At 55.9% G+C, this 14,380-nt stretch overlaps 1 protein-coding gene across 2 annotated transcripts in view; it reads left to right on the forward strand.

Moving 5' to 3' along the window:
• Positions 1-2,634: 2,634 nt before the first annotated feature.
• The window catches only part of SLC29A3 (solute carrier family 29 member 3), a 43,378-nt gene continuing 31,632 nt past the window's right edge, over positions 2,635-14,380 (forward strand). The window contains exons 1-2 of one of the 2 annotated variants that reach the window (XM_047072891.1): positions 2,635-2,668; positions 5,889-6,187. In XM_047072891.1, the coding sequence (XP_046928847.1) occupies position 2,668; positions 5,889-6,187 (300 nt within the window). In that variant the 5' untranslated portion in view covers positions 2,635-2,667. Of the gene's footprint in view, positions 2,669-4,713; positions 4,965-5,888; positions 6,188-14,380 lie in introns of those variants that run through there. The other variant, XM_047072890.1, reaches the window with a different exon arrangement.

The raw sequence follows: 14,380 nt of genomic DNA on the forward strand, positions 1-14,380 counted from the left end.
TTCTGTAAACTTCTATCTCCTTTGTTCTGCCTGGGGCCAATCCTTTCACTGCCCCCGACACCAGCCCACCCGATCCACCCTTCTCCCTCCATCCCACTTCCCACCCCACCCGCCTCCAGACCCTTGGGAAAGGCACATGATGGACCCGCAAACAGGTGCCAACTTTAGAGTCAGACACACCTGGGGGGCAAACACAGGCCCCACCGTCCTGTGACCTCGGGCCCGCTACTTAACCTTACAACCTTGGACTTGCACCCTGTGAAATTGGGCTCACAAGGATGCGAGGCTTCAGCGAAACGCGGACGGGTGCCCAGTCCTTGCTGACTCCGGTCACCGGCCCACCGCTGACCCCGCTGCACCAGGCACGTCCCTGCAGGGCTCCCAGTGTCCTCTGCGCTCACTGGCCTGTCTCCCCTGCGGAGGGTGGGAGCTCCTCCAACAGGAGAACCCAGCCCTTTGTACCTTTGGGCCTCTGCACGATTCTCGCCCTCGATACTTCTGACACCAAATGTGGGGGGCGGGGCGGGGGGGCGGTTCCCCACCAACAAACCGATTCTCCAACTCTCCAGACACCGTGGGGTGTCCTGCAATTCAGTTCAGTTCTGACGCGAACTACCTGGAGGTGGCATCAGTCCCGGAAGACTGTCGCCACTTGAGACACCAGTCGCAAGCATGGGGTGCCCAGGGCACCCAAACTTCTGTCTGACTTGGCTGTTGGCTACAAAGTCAGGGGTTCCTATGACACCCATCCCTTCAGTTTCCGGAATTTGCTAGAATGGCTTACAGAACTCAAGAAAACACTATCACTGGCTTATCGTAAAGGATGCAGATGAACAGGGTCCAAGGTCCCAAACAAAGGAGCTTCTGTCCCCATGGAGTTAGGGTGCACAACCCTTCCAGCAAGTAGATGTGTTTGCCAACCCAGAAGCTCTCCAAACTGTCATTTAGGGGTTTCTATGGAGGCATACCGGCATGATTAATTAACTCATCGGCCATTGTGGTTAAGTCAATCTCCAGCCCCTCTTCTCTGCAGAGGTGGGGCGTGGTGTTCAAAGTCCCAACCTCTTAATTTCACACTTGCTTCCTTGGGCACAACCAGCCCCCATCCCGAAGCTATCTTGGGGCCCAGTAGGAGTCACTTGATTAGCATAAACCCTGGTGGGACTGAAAGGGGCTTGTTGTAAACAAAAGCCGCTCCTCTCACCCGTATTACCCAGGAAATTCCAAGAATTTCGGAAGCTCTCACGTCGGGAACTGGGACAGACCTATGTTAAATAACAAAATTCAACCAAGTAAATTTGAGAATCTAATTGGCTTTATTAAATGATCCATGGGGCCGGGAAGCAATCCATCTAGCAAGGAGAGAGGCACTCAGGAAAGTTGTACAAAATGGAAGGTTTTTATAGACGGAGGGTGGGGGTGAGAACGTTATTAGCAAAACAAAGTAAATAAATAAAGATTGTTTCAGAGAAGGTTGTTTGCCAGGGGAAAAGCAAGAGCCTTATCATGCGGATTGCCTTATCTTTCTTTGAGGGAGGGGAATGGGGAGGACCCTAGGTGACAGATTCATTGGGGCTGACGGAAAGAAGTATTTCCTGACTGACCAGTTAAGGCCACCTTTCTGGAGGGGAGATTGAAACTGCGCTGAGTTTGGGGATTAAGCTCCGGTTTGGGAACCCAGTCTAAATGGCCATCTGGGACCTGTGGCTTTCTTTTCTTATATCACGATATCACAGGTCCCCATTGCAGGGCCTGGCACGCAGTAGGCCTATTGAATGAAGGGAAGCACGGTGTTCTGAGTCTCACCTTGCCCCAAGGGCACCTAGCACTGAGCCCACCCTGTGCCTTGGGGGGCATCCATCACAGGCCCGCAGGGGCTTTAGAACCGCGGCTGCATCTTGGTTTCCCACATGCCCAGCTCTCCTTGCCCCTCAGGAATGTGAGGGGTTAGGACACAGTGGAGGTAAGGGGCATGGCAGAGAGAGAGGGTACGTCTGGTAAAGGTGGCCCCCTCGGCCTGTCACTCAGACACAAATGTCTGGGGGCTGGTGGGAGGGCCTGGCAGACGATCCTGAGGACCGTGTGCCCTCCAGCCCAGCCACCCCTCTGCCTCAGCCAGACAAGGAGTCTCCGGAAGGCGGTGACAAGGCAAAGCGCCATGGCGCTGGCCTGGCATACAGAAGGCCGGACACCATGCGCAAAAGCTGGGTGGCTGGGCCAGCAGAGGGATCAGGGAGGAGTGAGGCGCTGCAGTTAGAGGGGGCGCCCTCTGCGGGAGTCTGGGGGCAAGGTGGAGCTCTTCTGGGTCCCGGGGTGCAGGCTTTGGAGACGATCGGGTCCCCGGGTCCGGCTCCCGCGGGGAGGGGGGGGGCGGGGAAGGAGCGCGCAGAGCCCCCGCGAGCTCCGGGGCCAGCACCGGCGGTGCACCGGGCGGCCGGCGCCTCGCTTTGTCCGCCCGTGCAATGGGCGCGTAGCCGCGGCCCGGCGCCGGCGCGCGGGGGCCGGCCCAGGACAAAGGGAGAAGAGGGTTTGCAAACCGGGAAGCGCCGGCGTCAGCGGGCCGGGGCGGGGCCGGGAGGCGGAGCTCGGCCTGCGGCCCCGCCGAGCCCCTAGTCGCAGTGGCCGCGGCGGCCGGGGAGGCAGCGGCGGCGGCGGCGCGGCGGCGACAGTAAGTGCGGGCCGGAGGTCGGGCGCGGGCCTGGCACCCGACCAGCTCTTCAGGCTCCCGGCGGTCCCCTGGGGCTCGCGCTTCGGCGGCCTCCCCGCACGAGCCCTCCCGGGGACTGCTCCACGGGAGAGACCTCAGGGCCTCCGTCCCAGCCCCGGCCCCTCCTCTTGGGCGCCTGTCGCTGTCTCCCACCCCATCGTCCCTTCTCTTCCTTCTTGCTCCCCTCGCCCTCAATTTCCCCCTTTCCGGGTCGCTATCCTCTTTCTCTCGCCGCGCCCCATTCTCTGCCCTCCTCTGTCTCCTCCTCGTGGATTTCCCGAGACCGGACCTCACCACCTGGGGGGCCCGGGTATGGACACATCAGCCCAAAGTATCCAGAAGGTGGCTGACGCTCAGTTCCAACTGGGGAGTCTGAGGCTGGAGGTGTCCACAGCCCCAAAGCCCATTCTGCCACGGCCTCTGGGCGGCGCCCTGTGTTCCCCAGCAATGTTTTCCCATAGGTTAGCACCAGCTCCCCTGCCCCCGTTTCACAGGCGGGGAAATCGAGGCCCGAAGGGGAGATTGACTTAGCCACAGTCAGAAACCGGGTCGGAACCGGCAGCCAGTTCCAGATGGTGGCCTGCAGCGGCCCCAGGCACCACCCACTTCTGCTTCTTGGTGCAGGCGCTGCCCCTACCCCCACATCCCCCAGGAAGGGAGCAGGGCCAAGCCCGGCCAGCTCCTGCAGGTGCCTGAGGGGCACACGCCAGGCCACAGCCCGCCCGTGCTGACGATACCACGGCTCTTCCTTCGGTTTCTTTTTCTTTCTTTTTAATCCAAAAGCCAGCAGCTAGCTTTTATGAACCGTAATAAGACTGTGCTCACTCCAATGCCCTGGCCTGTGACCCAGGTCGGAGAAAATTTCTGGCTCCTTCTTCAGAAGCTCAGTCAAGGCTGAATGGTCCCGGACAAATAAATGCCTGGAGATGAGAGTGGGCTGGAGTGACCCCACCGTTGGCCCCCGCACCCGCCCTGTAGCTGGAGCATCTGGAAGGAACCACTTGCCCTTATGTCTGTTGTCCTACACGGGTCGTCATTTTTACATTTTTCCACACTAATATAGAAATTTGTGTGTGTCTGCACATGCCTGTGTGCCCACCCTGGTTAGTTTGTTAGTGCTGGGCTCCCTGTGGGTCAAGGCTAGGAAGGGCTCTGCTCAACCAGGGGAGTTGAAAATAGACTTGCTGGCTTGGAGGCTTAGGTATGTACCTCTTGCCTGCCGCTCCGGGGTACAAGCTACCCCGGAAGGAGAGAATATCCTGGCCACGCAAAATCCATTCATTCAGCAAACATCGCTGAGGGTGCCCTGCACCCTCTTTGCCTCTGCTCACAGCTCCCTGGCCGTGAGGCCTTCTAGAAGGAGATCTGGACTTGGAGCCAGCAGACGTGGGTTCACACTGCCAGCCAGCCTCCTCTCCCGCCCGGGCCTCAGTCTGCTTGGCTGTGCGACCTCTCTCTTGCCATTTGGGGGGCTGTGTGACCTCGGGCACGTGACGGAACCTTTCCGAGACTCTCTCTTCCTCTGAGAAATGAGTCTCAGCGTAGTGCCTGTCACGCTGGGCTGTTGTCAGGCTCAAGTGCGGGCCTTTGACCGGCATTGCATGAGTACCGGGTTGCGTGTTAACTCTTGGCGATTCTTACTGCTCGAATGTGGGACAAATCAAGGCCTCGTTCTTCGCCCCTGAAAAAAGGAGGCAATAATTCCTGTCCTGACTTCCAAGGAATGTTGTGTGGCCCTCCTGAAATAGCAGAGAAGGCTCTGTGCCTGCGGGACGGGGTGTTCCCCTGTCCCCAGGGAAGAAAGGCTCTACTCTGCCTGGCTTGATGCTGTGACTTAAGGCTCAGCCTCTTAATGGGAGCCGAGCTGCGCCGCGTTGATTTCTTGATGTATTGGGTGACGGAGGGGGAGGGGAGCTGCTACGGGAGACACTACAGTGTCCCATCGTCAGCTCTTTGGAAGTACTGCCATTTATCAAGCTGCTGCCATGTCCTAGGTGCTATATAGAGCATAGAAGCGGGCATACGACTTTTCAGCCGAATCCAGCAGCCAGCCAGCCAGGTGACAAGCCCACGGTGGCGGGGAAGACGCTGACGTTTGTGTAAGAGCTGCTCCCACGGTCCAGGCACTGACAGCCAGCTGCGGTTGTATAACCATCATAAGAAGGCCTCCCTCGGTTTGCAGACAGGGAAATCGAGGCTCCGAAGCATGGCCACTTGCCCAAGGTCATGTCGGCGATGGTTCCTAGCAGAAATTTCGGTTAGTCTTAGGTGCTATCGCAGATTGGGAGTGGCCGTCTCCTGGTGGGATGTGAGGGACGGAGGTGGGGGCCGGGGCAGGAACTGCCAACCCAGCCTTGGCCGTGGACCTGGTGTGTGACCTTCCACCCTTCGGACCTCTAGCTCCCACAAATTAAATGAGCGAGTGGACTGTTAGATCTCTTAGACACCATGGATTTTTGGTGGTGGTTGTTTTTTTAATGCTATTTACTTTGAATGTCTTTGCTTCTATTTATAGTTTTATTTCTGGACACATAATACATTCATGTCGTTCGAAATTCCAAAGGCACACAAGAGTAGGCAGTGAAGATCCCTCCCTCCCCATCGCCCCCAGCCTCCCTCCTCAGACGTAGCCACTCTTTGAAATTTCTTGTGTGTCCTTCCAGAGGACGTACATACGTATGTGTATATATTCTCCTCCCCACGCAGCCCAGCCCTGCTTTCTGGCACAAATAGTGACATATTCTGTGCACGTCCCTGTCTCTTTTCTCACATAAAGTTGAAAAGAGTTTAGAGAACATTCTATGCTCACCAAGGGTCCTAATTCCTTTTTTTTATGGCTACATAGAAATTTGAGTGCCTTGAGACCAGGTTTGCCCTTCCGGATCCATTGCCACAGGCCGGCTGTGACACGTTGTCGTACTCCGGTCCGGCCCGTGACTTATTTTCTACCTGTGTTGGCCTGCGTGGGAGTCGGGGGCAGGGGGCGGGGGGTGATCCTTTGGTCACTTACCATTCCGATATCTTGTCTTTCTCCCTGATCCTTAAACGTGAAGCTCTCTAACCGTGCTTTGGTGACCCAGGGTGGGGGCGTGGTCAGCTTGTAGGACGGGTGCGTCCCTAGCTGTGCCCAGGCTAAGCTTCTGATCACCTGCCCTGTCTCCGTTTCCCTCTCCTCCAATAGTGGCCATGATCTCAGAGGATGACTTTCACCACAGTGCAAACGCCACCTACAGACCTGCAGGCAGCAATCTCCGAGCTGACCAGGAAGCGCTCCTTGAGAAGCTGCTAGACCGCCCGCCTCCCGGCCTGCAGAGGCCCAAGGACCGCTTCAACGGTACCTACATCATCTTCTTCAGCTTGGGCATTGGTGGCCTACTGCCATGGAACTTCTTTGTCACTGCCAAGGAGTACTGGCTATTCAAACTCCGCAACTGCTCCAGCCCAACCGCAGGGGAGGAAGCCACGGGTTCGGACATCTTGGTAAGGAAGTGTTCATCCCGGGAGCGGGTGGGGACGGTGGGAGCAAGCAGCCTGGTTGGGGCGAAGGGCAGCTTTGCTTGGGTTCCCAGGATGCTGAGAATATGGATGCAAGCCAGTGAGTTGTGTGGAGTACAGTAGAAAGGCTTTAATCCCGAGACATGCTTTGCGTTGTGTGTGAGGCCTCATGCTTCATGTGGTGGGGAAAATGGAAATAGATAAGACACGATGGCAGCCCTCAGACTGCTTACTGTTTCACTCGGGCGGAAGACACGAACGGTGATTCTGTGCAGTGTCACAGGGTGAACCCAAGAATCCAGAGTTCGTGACTCCAGGGATTGGAAAAGGTGGCTCTAATAGCATTAAGGTCAGCTGTTACAGAAAGTTCCAAAAAAGCAGTGCTAAAACAAGCTGGAAGGTAATTTTTCTCTCGTGTTCAAGTCTGGAGGGGCCAGCCCAACGCTGGTATGATGTTCCGTGGGGTCAGAAATTTTGTTGCTCTATCAGGTATAGCTTCCATATTAAGGATCACCTCATAGTCCAAGATGGCTGTTGGAGCTCCAGCCATTACAGCAAGAGGAGGAAGAGCGGCATAAGCACATTCCTGGAAGTCACACTCATTGCTTCTGCTTACATTGCATTGGTCAGAACTGAGTCACATGAGCACATGCGCTGCAAAGGAGGCTGGGAAATGTAGCCTTTAAATATTGTCATTATCCCAGAGAACCGTGTGCCCGGATAAGCTGAGAGATGGTACGGTTAAAGGCGATGGGGGGAAACGAAGACTCGAGGATAAGTCCTTGTCACCAGGGGAGAGATGGCTGTGACTCAGAGCAGGTGGATAAGAAGGGAGAGGAACTTTCAGGTGGGAGAAAAAAACCTGAGCAGAGGCAGGATGGGGGAAAGTTCTGGTGTGTGAGGGGCAGTAAAGCACCGAGCGTTACTCGGTGTGGGGTGCACCTAAGAGAAAAACGAGGCTTGAGGTCATTGCCCGGACCCCGAAGTCCTTGCTCAGGCCTTGAATGCCAAGGTGAGGAGTGGACATTGTGTTTAGTCGGCAGTGGCACCACGCCCCCTCCCACCATCGGGGCCCTTCACTGTGTAGTATGACTTTTCCCTCGGGCAGGGGCAGTGTTGAAGAAATTATTCTGCCACTTGTTAAAACGGTAAGGAAGGCTCCACTAAGGGAGAGAGGTCGCGCTCAACTCCAGATACTACAAGGACGTGTGGGGATTTATAGCCAAGGAGGAGGGTGAGGGCTCAGTGGATGAAAAATTAGTATGAAGAGCCCTCAAGGGCAGGGGGATTCTTGCTAAAGGCAGGCCAAGGGCCTGTCCACCAGGGGTGAGGGGATGTGGAGCTTGCTCCTATATCCAGGGCGATCAGATATCAAGGGTGGGGTCTTCTCGAGAAATTGACTTAGCAGGATTCTTGCTAGGACTGGGCTGGGCCAAGGTCAAGGCCTAGTGGAGAAGAGGACTCAGAGGTTTGGTTAATCTTTATCTGGAGCCTCGGTGCCCACAGCCGATCTAGGCTGGTGTCCGCTCACTCCTGAAAGCTCACGGATGGGGAAGGTGGGGCATCTCTGAAAGCCTGCCAGATTGGGGGTTGCCAGCTGCCTCTCTCCTCCAGGAGACAAGAAGAGGGAACGCTAGCAGACCGGAGCCATACCCCTCAACTGGCCCAGGCAGTGGCTCACCACCCGCTTTTCTGAAAGCACTTTTGAAATCCCTGACCTAACCCTGAAGAACTTTCCCCAGTCTTGTAGGGATAAATCTGACTCATTGACTGGAGCAGCCCTGTTGTCTGTCTCAGGGACTCCACGTGGCTCCACGTTGGAATCACCCAGGGAGTTTTCAAAAAAATCCCAGTCTGCGGCGCCTGGGCGGCTCAGTCGGTTAAGTGGCCGACTTAGGCCCAGGTCATGATCTCGCGGTCCGTGAGTTCGAGCCCCGCGTCGGGCTCTGTGCTGACAGCGCGGAGCCCGGAGCCTGCTTCGGACTCTGTGTCTCCCTCTCTCTCTGCTCTTTCCCTGCTCACGTGCTGTCTCTCTCTCAAAAATAAGCAAAGATTAAAAAAATAAAAAAATAAAAAATCCCGGTCTGAGCCCCACCCCAGAGATTCTGAGCAAATTAGGCTGAGGTGGGGAATGGACAGGGTTATTTTAAGACTTCACGCCCTCTCCCCTGGCCCCAGCCCCTTGATTCTGACCCCCTGCCAATGCCTGTTCCTATTGACTGAGGAATTTGTGGACCCCCCCCAGAGCCAGAGCAGTGTGGTGTAGACCCATTTCCACAGCTGAAGGGATGTCATGGGAAAGTAGTCTAGTAGTTTATTTTTATTTATTTTTTATTTTTTTATGAAATTTATTGTCAGATTGGTTTCCATACAACACCCAGTGCTCATCCCAAGAGGTGCCCTGTCAGTGCCCATCACCCCCCCCCTCCCACCCCTCCATAAACCCTCAGTTTGTTCTCAGTCTTTAAGAGTCTCTTATGGTTTGCTCCCTCCCTCTCTGTACCTTTTTTTCCCCCCTTCCCCTCCCCCATGGTCTTCCGTTCAGTTTCTCAGGATCCACAAAGGAGTGAAAACCTATGGTATCTGTCTTTCTCTGTATGACTTATTTCACTTAGCGTAACACCCTCCAGTTCCTTCCACGTTGCCACAAAAGGCCCTATTTCATTCTCTCTCGTTGCCACGTCGTATTCCATTGTGTATCTAAACCACACTTGCTTTATCCATTCGTCACTTGATGGACATTTAGGCTCTTTCCATCATTTTAGTCTAGTAGTTTAGAGCCTCCTACTCAAGGTGTGGTCCCCGGATCGGGCATCACCTGGAAGCTTGTCAGTGAGGCAGGCCCCTGCCCCAGACCAGCTGAGTCAGGAGCTGCACGCTAACAAGCCCCCCGGGTTCCTGAGGGGCGCAGTAGAGTTTGGGAAACACTGCCTGGGGCCTGGCTTCTGGAAGCAGACTGCAGGGGTTCACACCCTGCCTTTGTTTGTGCCTGGCTCTCTGGCCCCCCGTGCTGCCTCATCTCCCTGGTATGTGACAGGAGGATGCTACTATGACCAGCTTCTTAGGGTCCTTACGAGGATTAAGTAAATTAAGACGCGTACAAAGCCCTGAGCACAGGCTCGGAGAAGCTACCCCTCTAAGTTGCTGTATAAACATTATTATCGTTATTATCACTCGGGGGATGGGGCCCACACTTCTAAGCTGCGTGTGGCCCTGGTGTATTTCCAGACGTCTGGCTTGGCTGGGGTGCTTTATGATCCGCTTTTATGGACCAGTGACTCAAGCATCCCGGTTTCTGCCAGCCTCGGTAAATTACCCAGCCCACTTGGGCTTCGTCCAGAAGATCCCCGTCTGTCTGGGCCAGCACCCGGCCATGGCAGCCCCCAGGGCTAGACGGAGCGTGCACCTGTTCTGTCCAGCGCTCCCCCCTTCCCCCCCGCCCCGGCCCCGGGAGCAGGCTGCCCGGGGCAGGAGAGGAAGCACAGGCCGGTGTCTGGGAGAGGGGCCTCGCGCGGTGGACGCGTGCCGCGAACTGCTCTCGCTGTAAGGCGGTCCCTTCCCAGCTGCAGGCACTTAGCATTCCAGGCCCTGCTACGATGCTTTATTGCCTCTTTCCAAGCGTTGGCAGGTGCAGATGTAGTATCTGCGGCTGCCCGGAGCTCCTGGCTCTTGGCATCACAGATGAGAGACCTGTCACCCCTCGATTCATGGGCCGGGTTTGGGAAGCGAGCATGCTGGGGCGTCTCTGCATCTCGCAGGCTGTTTTTCTTTGCCTAATTCCTCGTTCCTGCCACCCACCTCCCCAGTTCTTTCCCGCTCTCTTCCCGATTTCCCTGCAAGAAGGGGCTGGCCGGCTCTGGCACCTGAGGGCCACTTTGGGCCAAGGACGGGGAGAGTCAGATGGGTCTGTCTCCAGCCGCCACCTGCAACTCCATAAGCTGTGGGTCTGGATGTCGGGTTTTTTCTGTACTTTCCTTTTAATATTTCCCAGGGATGGATACCATTGGATCGGGAGTTGGGCTTAGTAGGATTGTTTGTACAGAGCCCCTCCCCTCCAGTTTATGTCACTTTCAAGGTCACCTCCCGTCCCAGGCTCATTCCCTTCTGCCTAGAACAGTTTGGGGGATGATTTAGAAAGCGTCCTGCTCACCCGCCCCCTTGTCTCTAGTCCCCGGAATAAGAACTTTGAATAAACCCACCACAGGCCTTTGGGCCCAGAGCCCAGAGCCCAGAAAATTACGGCATAAACAAGGAAGAATTTCTCTGAAAAGGTTGTGCCGCAGGGCACCACGGTGGCCACCGTCTTCTGTCTTCTGTCTTCTGAGCCCGACTCTGGGCCCCCTGAGCTAGCAGGGGTGTTCAACTCTCCTCTCGTTAATTCTGTTTCTTCAGACAAAAATCCAGGCCCAGAGAGGTTCAGTAACCTGCCTCAAATCACATAGTGAGGAAGGGCTGTAGAGAATGTCACGGAGAATTTAGATGGACACATGATTGCAAACTTGGTCAGGCTCAGAGAGTGGCATAGAGGGGACTCTCCCGGAGACGGGACCACCCCGCACCCTGACTCCGCCAGATGGAGAGCCTGCCCTTGGTCCGGCCTCCTTTTCCACCCTGGGAGAACAGGTGCCTCAGCAGAATCCAGCCCCTGGATTCTGGACCCACCTTCCAAGCTGTCGGCATCCCCGATCCCTTCCCCACCCCCGCCCTCCTGGCTCTGGGGTTTGTAAGCCATCCCTGATCCCGCGGGGCATTCCTGGCCCTCCACTGGCCTCTCCTGCAAGCCTGTCTGGGCTGCCCCTGGGCCAGGGAGGATAAGCCAGACACGCCCCTCTTCCTATCCCCAAGAGGAGGGGGACTGCACCTTCTCCTGGTCGTTCCCTGCCACGAGCCCTGCGTGGCCGCCTCCTCACACACTCTTCTTATGTGCCTCGGCCTGTCCAGGGCTCCTTTCCGAGGGGACTGCGGGACACGGCCAGGTCATTGGCGGGGGGGGGCAACCTACAGTCTGCCTTGATGTCAGAAGGGCTGGGTCCCCGGCCTGGCAGTCTGCTGCTGCCCCATCCAACCCGTAACTGGAGGGAGCCCCAGTAGCCCAGTGTACCCCCATCAGGTGCTTACCCCACGACTCACTATGTTGAGTGTCGGGGGCGGGGGGCAGGGCACTGCTCAGCACGTTGCCGGCCTCAGCTCATTTAACCCTGCAGCACCTCCACGAGGCAGGGCTGTTATGAACCATGATGAGAGTGCCCGCTTCACAGATGGGCACGCCTCCCCCACTGAGCTGTGAGCTCGTTGGGGACGGTGAATGCAACTCTCTTATCATACATCCCTGTGCCCTCGGCCGGCACAGTGCCCAGCACGTCGTAGCAACAATAAAAATTTGTTGCGTTACTTTTTGTATGGTTGGGGAGGGGAGCCCCATCACCCCAATCCAAGATAGGGATGGCCCGGGTCTGCAAAGGACCAGAAGAAGATCCGGGAGTCACGGTGGCCACCACGAAAGTAGTCCTTTCACGGGCGTTGCCACGGACATGAAGCAAGACCCTGACGTAGGGAAGGGACACAGGTTGGTCTAGTTCAGCAGGTGGGGGGCCTAGGACATCCCCTCATTTATAGCACCCTCACCCTGGCCCAGCCCCTCAGGACTAACCCCCCCCCCACCCCGAAAGCAGCAGAGTGTGACTTGGAAGCTATTCCTACGAATAAGGACAGACATCTCAATCCAGAGAGGTGGGGTTAAAGGAACCAGGGTAACTGGTTTGGAGAAGAGTAAACTGGAGGACATTATCAGAAGGGTCTTGGCAATGACCTGCTGACTTTATAAAACCCCTGCTATGAAGCCCATGCCTATCCGCCTTTGGACCTACTATCTTTATCTGCAGGATAACCTGGTGAGTGAGGTACTGTGCTCCCCAGTTTCCTAACGGAGTAACTGAGGCTCCCTGGTCCATGGTCATCTGCTAGTGAGTGACAGAACTGGGTTCTGGAGCAGTCCAGAGGTGAGCAGGGCCTGTGCTGCTGACCAGCGTGCTCTCTGGTCTCCCCATCTACCCCGGTGGAATAGACTAGAATCCCGTGGCGAGCTTTTAAAGCCTACCTGCCTGCCCCAAGCACCCATCCAATTCTGGTGTAATCGAAGGAGGGGCCTGGGCATGAGCATTGTTAAGTTCTCCAGGTGAGGCCAATATGCAGCCACATGACCCCAGCGAACCGTTACCATGGGGGGGGGGAGGTAAGGAGGAGCTGTTCTCTGCTCCCACAAGGGCACCCACCGGATAGACTTAGGCTACATGATGAGAGTTCTCTGGAAGAACTTGCTCCCAGACAGGTCGTCAGAGCTCCCCTCAGCTGCCGGCTTTGGGCCCCCTGTGCACACAGACCCCGGCAGCATCTACACAGTGTTCGAGATACCACCCAGAGGGAAGCGCTCCCCAGGAGCCCAGCCACTGTGCTGAGGGTCCTGGTTCATTCAGTAATTTCGCAGCGTTCGTTAAACACCCTGCTGTGTGCCAGAGGCTTTATTTTCATTGTCCCTTTTGGTCCTTCCTACAGCCCCAAGGGATAGGGATTATACCCATTTTACAGAGCAGGAAACCAAGGCTCAAAAAACCAAGGGAGTCTGTGCTCACTAAGCGCGAACTAAGTGACAACTGGGACTCCAGCTGGGCTGCCGGAACCCATGCCGTCCATGGTCCTAACCCTGTCCTCCGTACCAGCGTTTGCAAGTGCTTTCAGACGGCTTTTGACCACAGTGCACATTTCACTGGGCAGGACTTGTGTCTGTGACAGGGACAGTAGCATCCACTCGAGAACAATCTCTGGTCAGAGTTGGCATAGAGGAGCCAGTGATTGTCAGTGATGATCTTATAAGTGGCTACAAGCCACCTAGGCTGAGGACGGAGAGCTGCCTTTGGATTTAACCTCGCGTGGGTCCTCTGCGGCCTTGGGGAGCAGTGCCGAGGGGGAGGGACAGAATCTGGACCCCAGGCTGTGAGCCAGAGGACACAAGAGGAACACTGGAGGCAGCAAACGTGGAGAATTGTCTCTCGGAGTTTTGCTTTCAAAGCTCTCATTCTAGGGGCGCCTGGGTGGCTCAGTCAGTTGAGTGGCCAACTTCGGCCCAGGTCATGATCTCGCGGTTGATGAGTTCGAGCCCGGAGTCGGGCTCTGTGCTGACAGCTGGGAGCCTGGAGCCTGCTTCGGATTCTGTGTCTCTCTCTGCCCCATCCCCTGCTCATGCTCTGTCTCTCTCTGTCTGGAAAACAAAATAAACATTAAAAAACAAAACAAAAAAACCAAAGCTCTCATTCTAGAGGAGTGAGGCAGGAGTTCCAGGGAAGTGTGGTCAAGGAGGGTATGGATTTCCTGGTTTGGTTTTATTTTTAACTCAGGAGAAAGAGCAGCCACTTTGTGTGCTCATGCAAGTGGCCCAGGAGAGAGGGGAAGGCCGGTGCTGAGGAAGAGGAGGATGCACGGTGAGCAAGGTCCATGAGCGGAGGGCATCGGCTCCGGTGCACGGGGCAGGGGTGGGGGGGGGGGGGTCCCAGAAAAGAATGCAGGTGATTCATCCGTAGGAGAGAAGGCAGCCGACGATAAAAGGAAATAAAACTGTAGTCGTGACCCATTAGATGGATCTCAGATTCTTCAGTGGCTTGCAGCCTGTAATTTGAAAAACTCTGCTCTACCTGTTTGCCTCCAGCCAGCCACGAGAATGCATTTTGCCCTCATTGGACAGAGGAGGAAAGTGGAAGCAATAAGTAACTTGCTGATGCCACAGGACTGTGAAGACAAGAGCAGGATTGCATCCCAAGGGTATCTGAGCCTGCATCATGTTTCCTGGTGCCCTTGGCAAATACCCAGATTCCCAGATCCCGCCCTGCTGGCTCCTTCCCCCCAGGGGGGGCCCGGTGCCCCTGATATATCAGGGAATCACTTCTCCATGCCACGTGCTGTTCCTCCAGAAGGATGTAGACGTATCGACATGTTCCTGCAGACCAATCCTAGTGCAACTCGGATCCCTCCAAATGGAAAAAAAAAATGCACGGACTCCATTTGGGAATCCGCTATTTAAGAGCAAAATTCCAAAGAATGGTGTTGAAACGCCTTCCTTCCCCCCAAAAGCCTATCGAGGCAGGATTTGATCTCCTGAAGGGGAGATGGCAGAGACAGTCTGGGGCT

Source organism: Lynx rufus, unplaced genomic scaffold (assembly GCF_022079265.1).
Source record: "Lynx rufus isolate CCGP_SWC_20201006 ecotype Redwood Valley unplaced genomic scaffold, mLynRuf1.p SCAF_11, whole genome shotgun sequence".
NCBI classification, from domain to species: domain Eukaryota; kingdom Metazoa; phylum Chordata; class Mammalia; order Carnivora; family Felidae; genus Lynx; species Lynx rufus.